Below are 15,968 nucleotides of genomic sequence, written 5' to 3'. Positions count from 1 at the left end.
GCTGAGGTGCTGCGAACACATCCTGTTAACTGGACCATGTAATTTTGTAGCTTTCTAAATTGTGATTTATATTTAGCACCAATTTTTTTTTCTAAGTTAAAAGGAAAATCTCTTTGAATATTTGGTAGTTAAACCACTGGAACCCTTTATTAACATAATGTTCTGCACTGATTCTATGATATAACAAAATACCACAAACCTTTAATATTAAAGACAGGTTGAAACTGTAGCAGATATTTGGTGCCTGATTCTTTGTAAGAATTTTTTAAAATTTCATTTAATTACTTTTTGTTGCATTTTAAGTTTTGAACTGTTTCCCTTCCTCTCCACCTGACACTAGAGAAGGCCACCATTTGACACAGATATCTGTATATCTATATGTAGAGATATAGATAGATATGGATTTGGATATCTATATATCTATGTAAAACCATACTATGCATACTTCTACTTATAAATTATTTCTCTGGAAACAGGACAGCATCTTCCTTCATAGGTGCTTTGTAGTTGATTTAAATGTTTATAATACTAAGAATAACTTGGTCATTCAGAGTCATAAAACAATATTACTGTTACTGTATACAACCTTCTCTTGGTTCTGCTCATTTCACTTTTCATTATTTTATGCAAGCCCTTCCATGTTTTTCTAAAACCAACCAGCTCATCCTTTCTTACAGCACAGTACTATGCTATCACAATCCTATACCACAACTAATTTAATCATTCCCCAGTTGATGGGCATGCCCTCAATTTCCAGTCCTTTGCTACCACAAAGAGAGTGAGAGATTAAAAAAAGAATCTGTATTTGTTTTAAGTAAAATTTAAGTTAAAAAATTCAGTAAATTTCTCTGATAATACTCTATTTTCAATCATTTTTCTTACCTGTTTAGAGTTTACAATATAATTTTATCAATGATATTTGTTAGGAGGACCTCCTAAGTAAATAGGAGAAGAGTATCACATAGTCCTGCTGTTTTTACATCTTGTACCTCCATTTTGCTGTCACTAACATCCCATGTTGGATCTGGGTAGGTTATAAGACTCTTGTCTTAAAGGAAAATGTTTATTGGGTGACCTGTTATAAAACTGATAGAATAGTATTGTCCTTAAGTATGGATGACTCTACATCACATAGATTCCTTCTCCTTTCTGAAATGAAAGATTGTAGTTTACTTTTCCTTGGTTGTAACTCTTCTAAATCAGATGTTAGCACCCACAGTATTCATAGGTGATCCATTCATCTTTTATTTGAGTGGACAGTTTTCCTACTTTTTTTCACAATCGATTTTCATCTTTATCACTGCCTAGTTTTAAGATGAATATGTCATCTTTTTTTTTGACAGTTTGTTAATAGAAATTATTTTTGTTTTTAAATTTGATTTATAAGGTTAGTGTTTAGAATTTACAAAGGAGATGTAAGCAGTAAAGTTGAAGATATATCAGAATGCTAACAAAGGAGAAAGATGGAATGTAAGTGTAAGATATTTCTATAGAAAAGATGAACAAAAAAGATATACTTATAGTTAACTTTGAAGTAGCAAAATGAATTTGTTATGATTTCTTTTGAGGTAAAGAAATCATTGGTCTTTGGTGGGAGCCAAGATGGCGGAGTAGAAGCACGACCTTCCCGCGGCTCCGGCTTCCACCCTCCCCAATCCATGTAAAAAGGGGACTCTAAACAAACTTTGGAGCTGCAGAACCCACAAAATGACACAGAGAAGCTAACCTCCCGCTGAGGACAGCCGGGCAGGCTGGCAGGAATCGGCCAGTGCAGCGCTCTGGGAGCTGAGCCCAGCCCCACTCCGAGGCTTTAGCCCCAGGGCTGGCCTGACCAGCCCCCTGCCAGAGGGACTCCAGATCAGCAGCAGCTGTGGCCGTTTCCAGATTTATCAATACGTAGATGCGAAGGACAAGGTGAGAGGCCAGTGCAGTCTGGACTTTGGGACCCAGGAAGTGGGAGTGCGTGGCTTTTTACCCTACAGGGCGAGAAACCGCTGAGACGCCAGCACATCCTGCCAGTGCCACGTGGCGGCTTCCGCTCCTGGCCTGCAGAGTGTAGGGGGACCAAGCACCAGTCTGAGGGGTCATCGCTCTTGCTTTAACCTGCTTGGATCTGGATTGCAGTCTAGGGTGGAGGTCCTGGGGTGTGTGTCCAGCTTGCCAGAGTGTGTGGAGACCTCAGAGAGGGCACCCATCTAATACCTCAGGCAGCTGAGAAAACCCCAGTGTTTGGGACGAAAACTCCCCTGTCTGGTGGCAGAGTCCTACTGTGGCAAAAAGCCCAAAAGTCAAATCATTGAGTGGCAAAATGAGCAGGCAAAGGAAACAAAGCAGACAACATTACACTCCTATTTTGGGGATAAGAAGGAGCAAGGCATGGAACAGGAGGAAAACAGTGAAGTCAGAACTCCTGCACCAAATGCTTCAAAGGAAAATACAAGCTGGTTACAGGCCATAGAGGACCTTAAGAAGCAGATAAGAGAAGTGGAGGAAATATTGGGAAGAGAAATGAGAACCATGCAAGAAAATTATGAAATGAGAGTCAACAGCCTGACTGAAGAAAATAATACCTTAAAAAACAGACTGACTCAAATGGCAAAGGAGGCTCAAAAAGGCAATGGGGAGAAGAATGCCTTAAAAAGTCGAATTTGCCAAATGGAAAAAGAATCTCAAAAGCTCACTGAGGAGAATCATTGCTTCAGAATTAGATTGGAGCAAATGGAAGCTAATGACTTTATGAGAAATCAAGATGCTGTTAAACAGATCCAAACAAATGAAAGAATAGAAGGCAATGTGAAATATCTCGTGGGAAAAACCACTGACCTGGAAAATAGATCCAGGAGAGATAATTTAAAAATTATTGGACTGCCTGAGAGCCATGACCAAAGTAAGAGCCTGGAAAGCATCCTCCAGGAAGTTCTCAAAGAAAACTGCCCTGATGTTTTAGAACCAGAGGGCAAAATACAGGTTGAAAGAATCCACCGATCACATCCTGAAAAAGATCCCAAAAAGGAAACTCCTAGGAATATTATAGCCAGGTTCCGGAATTCCCAGATTAAGGAGAGAATATTACAAGCAGCCAGGAAGAAACAATTTGAATATTGTGGAAACACAATAAGGATAACCCAGGATCTGGCAGCTTCTACACTGAGGGATCGAAGGGCCTGGAATGTGATATTCCGGAGGTCAAAGGAGCTGGGATTAAAACCTAGAGTCACCTACCCAGCAAAACTGGGTATCATGTTTCAGGGGAAAATGTGGTCATTCAGTGGAATACAGGACTTTCAAGCATTCTTGCTGAAAAAACCAGAGTTGAATAGAAAATTTGACATTCAGATACAACAAGCAAGAGAAGCATGAGAAGGTAAACAGGGAAAAGAAATCATAAGGAACTTATCAAAGTTGAACTATTTTTTTATTTTTTGAAGCAATTAGGGTTGAGTGGCTTGATCGGGGTTGCATGGCCAGTTGTTGTTTCTGGGTGTGGTGCTGAGTGTCTGGGCCTGGATTTGATCCGGGTCGTCCCGGCACTGGAGCCGGTGCTCTTGCTCGCTGAGCCACCTGGCCAAAGTTGAACTATTAACATTCCTACATGGAAAAACAATAATTGTAACCTATGAAACTTTTCTCAGTAGTTGAAGGGATTAGAAATATATGTGTGTATGTGTGTGTGTGTGTATGTATATATATGTGTATGTGTGTATATATATATATGTCTTTATATGAGGGTATGTGGGCATATGAATACATATGTGAATGTGTGTATATATGTTTACAGGTATACATAGATAGAGGGCACGGGACCAATTTAACAGGAAGGGATGATACTTAAAAGGTGAAATTAAGAGGTGAGAGGAATATAATGAGAGGAGATGGGGAGAGACAGAGTGGGGCAAACTATCTCATACAGAAGAGGCAAGGGAAAATGGTTACAATGGAGGGGAAGAATAGGAAGGCAAAAGGGAATAGGTCAACCTTATTCCTATTGAATCTGGCTTGAGAAGGGAGGGAAATACACACTAAATAGGGGATCTCACCCTCCAGGAGAATAGGGGGGGAAGGGGATGAGAGTGGGGATGATGGAAGGGAGGGCAGGCTGGGGGGGAGGGAAGTTGGAAGCACCCACTTTTGAAAAGGGACAGGATCAAAGTAGAGAATAGAACAAGTGTGAGGTGGGATAGGAGGGAGGGAAATATAGTCAGTCTTTTACAATACATCTACTATGTTATTGTTTTGCATTAGCCACACATGTACAACCTATACTGAACTGCTTGTCCCCCCAGTGGGGGTGGGTGGCAGGGGGGAGAATGGAATGAATCTGGAATTGAAAGTTTTAAAATCAAATATTCAAATAAAAAAAATAAAAAAAAGAAATCATTGGTCTTTAAAAATAATCTATGTAGGCGGAGAGCTAGCGGCCAGAGACCATTGGCGGCTGTTGCCATAGCCGCCGCACCCTTCGCCCCGGAACCACTCCAAGTCTGCAGTTGTGCTAGGCACTTGGGCTTCCCTAGGATTCCCAACAGGTACTGTACCAGAGCCTTCACCAGCAGTAGCAGGACTTTTGGGAAGAATGAGACAGGTCAAGTTTCTAGAGCAGACACTCCAAAAAACAACATGAAGACTGATGCAGTTCCCAGCCAGCGAGGCTCCTCCCACTCAGATGGAGCTTCTTCAGAGCCCCCATATGCTCAGCCCCCTGCATTGTCACCCCTACAAACTGCTGCATGAGTGGCTGCCATAACTGTGTGTGGATCATGTATGCTGAGGGGATCCTACGGCACTATCCAGATGGTGGGCCCAAAGCATTGGCTGCTGTGGACGAACATATCCAAGATGAGAACATTAAGACCTTTATCAAGATGGAGATCAGGTTCCAAATGAAAGAGAAAGATTGAGGGAGGTACTTATTTCCACCTGGCAATTGTCTCTCAGGGAGCTACAACCACCTTTAGAGGTTTTTGTGCCTCCTTTTTCCAGAGGCCTTTGGATAAAAAGTGAATAATTATAGGATGAGTATTTATTGACTTTGCCTGAAAATAAATGCCCCAACTCCTTGACCCCCTAACATTTCACCTGGAAATATTTGCCCTCTGCTGATTGTGTGTTTGTTTCTTTTTGAAGGATCATTCTTCAAACATCTAAATCTGCCTTGGCAACTTTTTAGTCTGACTATAGCTCTTCATTCTTAAGTAAATTATCAAGCATATGGCATTGTATAAAAATGTGTAGCTACAGTCACTCCTGGAAGCTTATAGACTAAAACTAATGCACTAATATATAGACCTTTGTAGGTTACTGAGATGAGATAAAAAACCACGTACAATAAAGTGCTGTGAAAAAGCATTACCTTGGCTAAGAATTGGAAATAAAGGGATGCCCATCAGTTGGGAAATGGCTAAAAAAGCTGTGGCATATGATTGTAATATAATATTGTGCTACGAGAAATGACAAGCAGGATGATTTCAGAAAAACCTGGAAAGGTATGAACTATAATGAATAGAATTAAAATGTTGTACTCAGCAACAGCAATATTGTTTGATGAAGAGTAGTGATGACTTAGCTATTCTCAACAATACAATGATCCAAGAGAATCCCAAAGGTCTAATGATGAAGCATACTATACACCTCTAGAGAAAGAACTGATACTGACTGAATACAGACTGAAGCATGCTATTTTTCACTTTTTCTTTAACTTTCTTCCCTTTTATTTGAGTCTTCTTACACAAAATGACTAATACGGAAATATTTTACGTAACTGTACATGTATAACCTATATATGATTGCTTAACTCTCTCAGGGAGGGAAGGAGGAATAGAATTTGGAACCCCAGAATTTAAATAAAAATGTTTTTAAAAATAGGGGAAAAAATAATCTATGTAAAATTTCTTATTTGTTGAAAACTACAGTTTTCTTTGTATCTCTAAGAAAAGCAAGACTCACTGTACCAATGTGCTACTGATCGAAGTCTTGAATATGTTAAGGAGTTTTACTTTTCCCTTTCCATGGTCCTCAGGCCTTATGTGTGAAACTTTATGAAAAGGCCAGTAATGGCCATCTGAAGTAGTGGCATCAGTTAATGTAAACTTTGAGGCATTGACAAATTAGTGAAGATTTGCCAAATTAGTGAAGATTTGCCAAATTAGTGAAGATTTGATAAATGATCTTTCGTTTAACCTGCTTCACTGTAGCTCAGAAAGGAAATAACTTTGCTGTGCCATGGTAAAGGCCACAGATAATTAGGTGGGTAGAAATGTCTGAAAATCATGAGAAATGAGCTTTCCTGACATTCTCATACCACAAAACCAAACTAAGAAAAGGTTAATTTAGCCTTAAAATACATTTGTTACTAATACAGAAAAGTAATATTCTAATGTGCACTCGTATCATGTGAAAATATTGAGTTATTTTAAAAATTGTAGTAGATTTCACATAGAAAGGATAATGTGTAGGGTTTTTTTTTTGTTTGCCCATTTAATTTTTAACATTTTTATGTTTCTGAATTTCATTTAATAACTTATTTGGAATTTAATGAACAGATATTTTCAAGTGCAAAGTAGAATGAAAAATTATATGTGAAAATGTGAAATGTCTATGCATGACTTTTAAAAAAGAAAGTATATAATAAATTCAGTATTTTCTTTCATAGCTTTCCTTCCTTCCTTCCTTCCTTCCTTCCTTCCTTCCTTCCTTCCTTCCTTCCTTCCTTCCTTCCTTCCTTCCTTTCTTCCTTCCATTTTTACTATTCTAGGAATGAGGTAGAATCCTTAGAGTTGTTTTATTTTGCATTTTTCTGATTGCTAGCAGTTTGTAGACTTTTGTATATGTTTAATTGCTTTTTTGTTTTTTCCCCACTAAGAAGTGCCTTTTTACATAAAATGATTGTTATTTTGGAAATGGCTTGCTACTGTGTACTTGAAGAACTTTATTAGCGAAACTAGTTACAAAGATTTTTTTCTCCACTCATTTTCCTTCTGATTTTTTTTTTTTAAACAAAAGCTTTTCAATTATACATAAGCAAAATTGTTCATTTTATTTCCTGTGCTACCTCCTTGGTCCCTTATTTGGTCATGATTAAGGTTGCAAATGGTAACAACTTTCTTTTATTTATTTATGATGAGACCTTTTATATCTCAGTCATGTATCTATTTAGAGCTTTTCGTGGTATGTAGTGCTTCTTATTGATGTCAGCCTTTCTCATTTTCACAGCAGATGTTTTTTGTCAGATATTAAGTCCTTACCTCAATAGTTGAAGTCATTGAGTTTATTGAACAATATAGTAATAAGTTTGTTTCCTTCTGGATTTTGCATACCTAATCTGCCCCACTAATCAGCTTGTCAATTTTTTAAAGAAGGGCAAAATGATTATTCCTTTGTCATAGAATTTTGAAATATGCACTTGTAGGCGCCTTTCTTTCCTACCTTTCCCCCCCCATTATTCCTTTTGTATTCTTGTTCTTTTATTTTTTCAAATGAATTTTGTTACTTTTAAGCTGTCTAAACTAGCCTTTTGGAGGTTTGGTATGGTAGTATGCATATGAATTTAGTATTGTCATTTTTTATTATATTGACACTATCCATAAGTAATTTATATCTGCAGTTAATTGTATTTTTGTATGATAATTTGTAAATTGTATTCACAAAATTTCTGTACGTCTCTGTGTTCTGTATGTATCTGTATATATACATATCTATATATATCTTGTTTTTTTCATTTAAAGCTAGAAGATACATGATCATGAGCCAGAAGGAAACTTCTGACTGACAGATAAAAGAGCTATTAGGCGTAAATACATTTTAGAACAATCTCAGTTCAGGATATCTGTGTCTCTCAGATTTATGATCTCCATATGTGTTTAACCATACCATGAGAAAGGAAGTTTTAGTTGAATAAGTCATAAATACAATAAGACAAGGCAATTGAAATTGGAAATTACGATTCCAGGATATCTGTTTCCCCTGTATAGCATACGTCCATAGGATACCAATGTAAGACAAGTCCCACTATTCAAAACAAAGTCCTCTAGTGGTTACAAACAGGAAGAATGCTTCTGATCAGCCTCATCTGTTCTTAAAGTTTCTGACTCAGGAAAGGGCATTTTTAGAGGAAAACAAAGCATGTCTGGTTGATTAGTTCAGCCTTTATTGGGGTTCAAATGACCTGAAATAATTATAATTTGTTAGGTGAATTCCTAATTATTTAATACATTCTTCAGTTATTTAATTATTTATTTTTTGCTTTTTGGAGGGCAATTGGGGTTAAGTAATTTGCCCAAGGTCACATGGCTAGTTTTTGTGTTAAGTGTCTGAGGTCAGATTTGAACTGAGGTCCTCCTGACTCCAGGGCTGGTGCTCTCTATTCACCGTGCTGCCCCTCTTCAGTTATTTTGAATGGAAATTTTCTTCCTATTTTTACCTGCTATTTTTTTTATTGGTTATATATAGAATGGCTGATGTTTTAATGTAGGCTTATTTTTATATTTTGCTACTTTGCTGAAGTTAATGTTTTAGTTAACTTTTTTTAGCTTTATATGTATGATTTTCTAAGTAGACCATCCATAATATGATGGAAAAATGATAATTTTCTTTCCTTTTTGTCTATGATTATTCAATTTCCTCTTCCTGTTTTGTTGCTATAGCCATCATAACTGTATGTATATTAAATTAAAATAGTGATAATGGACATCCTTGCTTTACTTTTAATCCATAGAAAAGGTATCCAAGACTATTTCATGGGATTCATCATTTCAGTGAGAAAACTGATGAATTCTTGAGTACAATTTGAAGTATAATTTTCATACATTATTTTTCTTGTGTCTTTTATGGCTAGTACGGAGATGTGTTTTGTATCATTTCACTTGTATAAAAAAATTAATCACATCTATAAATACAGTGAAAGCAGTGACATTAAGGCAGGTAGAATTAGAATTGTTCATATATTTACTTGGAAGTCATTGAGGCCCCCATGAAAATCTAGTGTTCTCCAAACAGAACCAGAATCTTTATAGAATCATATGGTAGTGTGCATTCTTGGCTGGTGCAAAGAAAGATCACTTAGTTGACAAGCATTTATTAAGTACCTCCTTTGTGCCAGGCATTGTCATAGGTGCTGGCTTAACAAATGTAAAGAACAAAAATTCCTACATGAAAGGTGGTCATATTCTGATAGGGGAGACAAGTAAATGGGCATGTGTGTATAAATGTTTATGTGTCTTTATGCATATAGATATACTAAATGAATATAGAATAATTGTAAATAATAAAGAAGTAGAAACAAGAGTTGGCAGTTAGTTGTGTATGTGAGAGTGATGTAGAGTGAGAAGTTGATGATAATGCCCAAATTATCCTGGTGATTCCTTTGACAGAAATAGTGAAGATTGGATGAGGAGTCTGTTTTGATGGATTGATGATAAATTCTGTTTTGGGCATGTTAAGTTTGAAATGTCTCTGGGACTATTGAAACATGGATAGTTCATTAAGTGGAACAGAAGCTCCTGGGAGAGTCTGCATTTCAGAATTAGCTTCATAGAAATGATAATTAGACCCTTGGAAGGACTTGAGGTTTTTAAAAGAGAACAGAGAAGTGAAGGATCTTAGAAGAGAACTGAGAAGTGAAGTGATTTTTTTTTTTTTTTGAGTCACATAGATGGTATTTATTTGAAGCATGACTTGGTTTTAGTTTTTCTTGACTCCTAGGTCAATTGTCCATGACCATGCCATGTTGCATCTTTTTATGATCATTACCTCATTTAATATGAATGTCAGTTTTGCTATTTGCTACTTTTTGACGTTGTTGAGAGTAGTTAAGTTAAACTTCATTTTCCTTGTCTGTAAAACAAAGGGTTTTGATTTGATATTTCATCTCTAGGGTATGTTCAAGCCCTATCAATCATTAAGTCATTCAATCTATAAACATTTATTCAAGGGGCAGCCAGGTGGCTCAGCGAGTAAGAGCACCGGTTTCGGTTTCAGTGTTGGGACGACCTGGAGATCGAATCCCGGGCTCAGACACTCAGCACCACACCCAGAAATAACTGGCCGGGTAACCTTGAGCAAGTTACTTAACCCCAATTGCTTAAAAAAAAAAAATTAAAAAAAAATTATAAACATTTATTCAGCACCTACCATGTGTCAGGTACTGTGCTAAGCCACTAAATCTTAACATCCCATTTTGGCATAATTGTTATTTGTATTTCCTATAGGAAAAAAAAACAGATTTAGGAAATCATCTAGTGCCATTCTCTCAAAGTTCCAGTATCTAGAAATAGATCTACAGTTATTCTAAAACTGATGAATCTTGGAGGGAATAGCTTGTGACTATTAGTTGCAAGAGTCTTTTTAAATACATCTAGTTAAAAAATGGTCCCTATAATAAGACTCATTGTTGTAGAATCATGATTTCAGTCATGCCTTTTAAGTAGGATTCTGTCATTAGAATGTTTAACTCTTAAGGTGTGATTGGATTGGAGTAATGAAGTATGAAGTGAATGAATGAATGATTGAAGTAATTATTTTTACTTCATTTGATTGAATAACTTTGATCTCTAATAAATGTTTGCCTAGTTCTGAGGTTTATCACTAGAATAGTACTACTTTAACCTTTTTCCAAATCATTATCATTTTTAGTTTTTGATTTTAAGTTACTGATTGATCAGGCAGTTAAAGAAATTCTGTAATTAAATTATGTGGTCTGACACTTTCAGATAACTTTGCTCAGACTGGACTTCTTTAACTAACTATTCCATCTGTAAATGTCGTAGCTGAGGCATTATTCATTCATTTGTTAATTTATTTTTATTGAATATTTTTTCCCCAATTACATGTTAAAGCCATTTTTTAACACTGAAAATAAGTTTTGAGTTGTAAATTTTTATCCCTTCTTCCCTCCCCTTGCCTTTCCCTGACATGATAATCAGTGGTTTATAATAGGTTATACCTGTCTGAGGCATTATTTAAAGTACATTATTTAAAAAGTGCATTATTTAAAGTACTAATCCTGCCGTAATAAAAACTTTCATTATGTTTATGGAAATTTATAATTTTACTCCAGCTGGTCTAGCAAAATAGTTATCATTGACCTTTTCAGTAACTTGAAAATTGCTATAAATTTAATGTCTTCATCTAGTACTATGTTTGATAGTAGTGGTCAAGTCTGATCTGAAGCAATAGTCTTTCTGGTCATTTTGTAGAAGTGTTCACACTCAGACTTTCCAGTTTAGTATAAGAAAATTGTAAATTTAAAATTGTTTAAAAAATTTCTAACCACTTGCCTTCAAGTGTTTTTTTCCATTATAGATCAGAGAGGCATAATAAAACATCTTGGGATTGCTTCATCTCCCCACTCAACATTCTTTTTTCTCATGTGCTAGATTGGGGTTGTTCTTCCTTTACTCATTTTCATTAATTTTGGGCGAATACTTTCCATTTGTAAATTTTTTGGCAGTTCTAATGAATTATTTTTGTCAGTGCCAAGGATAAGCGAGATTTTTAGTTCCATAAAGATGAAGACTGCCTTCATTATCTTTGTGAGCCAGTAGTAAGCATACTGTGTTTTAAACATTAAATCCTTATTCGATTCCTGGATGAAACTGTAAGAATTGATGTTTATTGTGGTGACAATTCAACGTCTGTAGAATTTCTTAAGACCCTGTGTATACTATGGGCAAAAATAAAATTTGGGAATTTTGGGTGAGGGAAGAGGGGTAGAAGTTAAAATGTGTTTCTGGATATGGCAGGCTGCTGATGTGAAAAATGACTTTAAACTTTAAATTTTCAAAAATTGTGTGCCAAGCTTGGAATCGTGAAAACTGTACCCTAAAATTGGATTAACAGTCATAGAGTCTCAGAATTGTAAGGGATCCTGTAGTTTATCTAGTCCAGTTTAAATAAGAATCCCCTCTATAGTATCCCCAGCAAGTTGTCATCCAACCTGTATATGAAGTGGGGGGAAACTAACTCTTCTTAAGCATGCTCATATTTTTTTGGCAATTGTTAAAATAATTCTTTCTTTCCATTTCCAGATACTTGATTGTAACTTTTACCCACTGGTCCTCTGCTCCCAGGGGTCCATCAGAACAAATTGAAAACCTTCTTTATGTACCTTTTTTTTTTTTTTTTATTTAAATCTTTTATGTACCTTCATGGCACTCTTTTCCTTCTTTTCAGTTCTCCAAAGGTCTTCTTGAGGTTAAACATTCCTAGCTTTGTGAACTGATCCTTATATTACATAGTCTTCATTCCTTTCACCATTCTATTTTCTCTTCCTTGGACATCCTGCTATTGATCAGTGTCATTTCTGTGTTGATTAAACAATTGCGTAAAAATTCTGCTTAATCTCCACTAATATATGGTCTTTTACCAACTAAGGAACATCCCATAGTCACTGAGGCCCATGTATAATAATAATCTTTGGTCAATCATGATCAATTTGTGTACATGGATTCTAAATTATTATTCTGTCAATTTTCCTATTTTTTCCAATTTTCCTAAAATTCTGTCAAATTTCCTAGTTTTAATGTTTTTAATTTTATATTTATTAGTTTATTGACATGTTTCATTTCTCCTTTGTTTCTAGGGTGTGGATGAATGGAACATAGCTCACCTGAACACCATATTGGATGTTGTTGGAGAAGAGTGTGGTATTTCTATTGAGGGTGTAAATACCCCATATCTCTACTTTGGCATGTGGAAAACTACATTTGCATGGCACACTGAAGATATGGACCTGTATAGTATTAATTATCTTCACTTTGGAGAGCCCAAATCTTGGCAAGTTACCTAATTATTTATTATAATGATAATGATCCAGGTGATGATGATGATACCTTGTGCTTTAATAAATAGTGCTTTAAGGTTTTCAAAATGCTTTACATATGTTAACTTGTTTAACTGATTGAGTATGAGTCTGAGGCAGGATTCAAAGCTCAGATCTTCCTAACTCAAAGAATTAATGTGTGTGTGTATGTGTGTGTGTGTGCGCGCGCATGTGCATATCTGTTAAAATCAAAATAATGTGTAATTTTTCTTTATTTTTATGAGTTTGGTGGTATTTATTTTTACATTCGTGTTCATTGTGAACAAGTTTTTATTATAGTTCACATTGTAAACCTTCACATGTACACTTTTAGGGGAAAATTGAAATCAAATCATCATAATGACTAGGAAACTCAAAGCTTATGATAAATAAATTATTCTTCATATTGTCAAAGTAGACTGGTTTAATAGAGTGCTGGACTCAGTCAGTAGATGTGGGTACAAATTCTAGTTTTCAGTCTGATATTTATTAGTTTTGTGACATTAAGTATGTAAATCTCCGAGCTTGAGTTTTTTTCACTTGTGAAATAGATATGTTTGTATTTGTGTTACACAACTTGCTGTGTTTTGAAGAAAGCACTTTGCATGTTTTAGGTCACAGATTATTTATGTTGTAATCACAGTGCCTGTTTTGAAGTATACCCAACTTTCCATTTTACTCTGTTTTCTGGAAATTAATAGAATAAATACAATTCCTAAAATTGGAAGGGGTCTAATATATTATCTCTCAACCTAAAAGAGATTGGCCTAAGGTCTGTAGGAATCATCATGAGAATACATTAATGAATTCAACAGACTTGGGGGAGAGATGCCAAATGAATTTGTAGTTCTGTTAGCACTGTTTAATGAGGTAACGTTTGAAATAAAGCTTAACTTTTAGAAATTTTTTTGATTCTCAATTCACTTTGCTTAAAGGATTACTCTCCTTTTCCTCAGCATTTATTCAGGAATTTCATTTAGCATCTTACTTACTTGCAAACTGCATTTTATTTTGCATTAGCTACATGAATGCCAAAAAACACTTACTATCTTTTTTTATTATTTATAATCAGCCAATTAAATGATGGAAAGATGTTTTGTTAGCATGATAATTATGTGCTAATACAGTTTTTAAGAATTCATTTACATGTAGAACAATACATAGATAAAAAATCATATATGAAAATAACTTGATAGTCCAGAAAATGATGTTTCTGATGTTTGCAAACATAATGAAGTTCTGTTCTTACACAAGCCACATATCTTTTTCTTAATAAAATTTAAAATTAAACTTAGTTTTTCTGTCACCCCATTTCCCTTTTAACGAGTCATTACTTGTAGTAAAGAATAAAAAGAAAAAAAAAGATCAGCAAAACTAAACAGCACATTAACGAAGTCTGACTTCATATGTAGTATTCTATACTCATAGTCCCCTATTTCTGTAAAGAGGGGAAATGTCTTCTCATATCTTTTGTTTGGGGCCAGTCTTGGTTCTAATTTTATGGCATTCAGTTTTGATTGTTTTATTGTTTTTTCCATTTACATGGACTTATTTAAACAACAAACCATGCAATTTTTTGCTTCTTTAAATATTTTTAATATGTAATATGTCCTTTTTTTTCTGCAATCAGTTGCCATTTTCTGTTGTTTTAAGGTTATGTTTGTTTCTCTTTGTATTAATTCCTTTAATTCTTGCTATGGTTCCACATTCATAATGTTCATAATTTTTTCTTCTGTAAATTTATTTTTAAAAAATTCTGAATTTACCAAATACCAGATAAAATATGCATTTACATATACATAGTAGAACAGAAAAAGGATTTTACATCAAATTTTGGATCTCATATAAAGCTTCCTTTTCAAAAAATAGATAAGATGAATTCAGTGTATAATATTGAAAAATGGTCCTATCTTATTGAAATTTTTTCTGGACTTATTTTTCCTATCTTTTTTCATTTTTTAAAAAGATGCTTTAGTGCCCCTCCCCGCCTTTTGTCTTTCTGTCCTATCCTTATCTCCCCTCTCCCACCTTGATTGAAATATAAAAAGAAAAACTAAGCCCATGTGTAAAGTAAGGAAAACAAATTTGCACCTTGACTGTACCTGAAGATGTATCTTATTCTGTATCTTGAATCAAACATCTTTTTGTTAGTAGATATGTTATGAGTCATCATTGTTTTGTAATTATTGTTAGTCATTGCACTGAGTAGAATTGCTACCTCATTCAAAGTTGTTTTTCATTATAATGTTACTGTGTAAACTGTTCTTTCTGTTTACTACTCTCTGGATAAGTTCATACAAAGTCTCCTCAGATTTCTCTGAAATTTCCCTTTTACCACTAATTGCTATGATGCAATAATTCCGTTGCATTTATATGCCACAATTTGTGCAGCCATTGGCTGTTGTTTGTTACTTTATTTGTTTCCAATTCTGTGCTATAACAGAAAGAGATGATATAAATATTTTTATAGACCTAACATTGGTATGTTGGGACAGAGGACATGTAGTTTAGTGACTTTTTGGGAATGATTCTGGATTATTTTTCAGAAGTGCTAAACCAGTTCATAACCCTATCAACAACCGTGCATTTATATGCCTTTTTTCTTGCATTGTCTCCAACAATTCCATTTTTTTATCATATCATCTCCTAATCTGATAGGTGTAAGGTGGTAGCTCAGAATTGTTTCAGGTTGCATTTATTTCACTAATTATTATTGATTTGGAGCATTTTTAAATATCATTGTTTATAGCTTGGATTTTCTCCTTTGATATTTTGCATATTGGGGAATATTTGTCATTTCTTGTAGCAAAATAATATTCCATTACAATCATGTTCTACAATGTGTTTAGCTGCATCTCACTAGATGGACATCTACTTTGTTTCTATTTCTTTAATACCATAAAAGTTCTGCTAAAAATATCTCAGTATGTGTGGGGTCTTTTTTATCATTAACCTCTTTGAGGAATATATCTAACAGTGAAATATTTGGGTGAGAGGCTATGAATAGTTAAATTGCTTCTTTCACATAATTACAAATAGTTTTCCGTAATTGTTAGAATAATTCAAAGCTCTACCAGTAGTTTCTCACTACACCTGTCTTCCTGCAACTTTTGTGCTTTTCTGCTTGTGAGCTGACATCTCAGAAATGTTTTATTTGCATTTCTCTTATTGTTAA

The 15,968-nt window shown here is 34.9% G+C and overlaps 1 protein-coding gene and 1 pseudogene across 8 annotated transcripts in view; both read left to right on the top strand.

Moving 5' to 3' along the window:
- Positions 1-15,968, top strand: part of KDM4C (lysine demethylase 4C) — a 463,317-nt gene that overhangs the window by 106,214 nt on the left and 341,135 nt on the right. For all 8 annotated transcript variants that reach the window (XM_069090752.1, XM_069090754.1, XM_069090755.1 and 5 more), the window contains one exon: positions 12,575-12,768. In XM_069090752.1, the coding sequence (XP_068946853.1) occupies positions 12,575-12,768 (194 nt within the window). The remainder of the gene's footprint in view (positions 1-12,574; positions 12,769-15,968) is intronic.
- LOC138163032 (oxidoreductase-like domain-containing protein 1) lies at positions 4,327-5,505 on the top strand (annotated as a pseudogene).

Source organism: Petaurus breviceps, unplaced genomic scaffold (assembly GCF_028583685.1).
Source record: "Petaurus breviceps papuanus isolate PSGF00001 unplaced genomic scaffold, PetGlider_PUasm1.0 187, whole genome shotgun sequence".
Taxonomy (NCBI): domain Eukaryota; kingdom Metazoa; phylum Chordata; class Mammalia; order Diprotodontia; family Petauridae; genus Petaurus; species Petaurus breviceps.
This window is presented reverse-complemented; position numbering and strand designations above follow the sequence as displayed.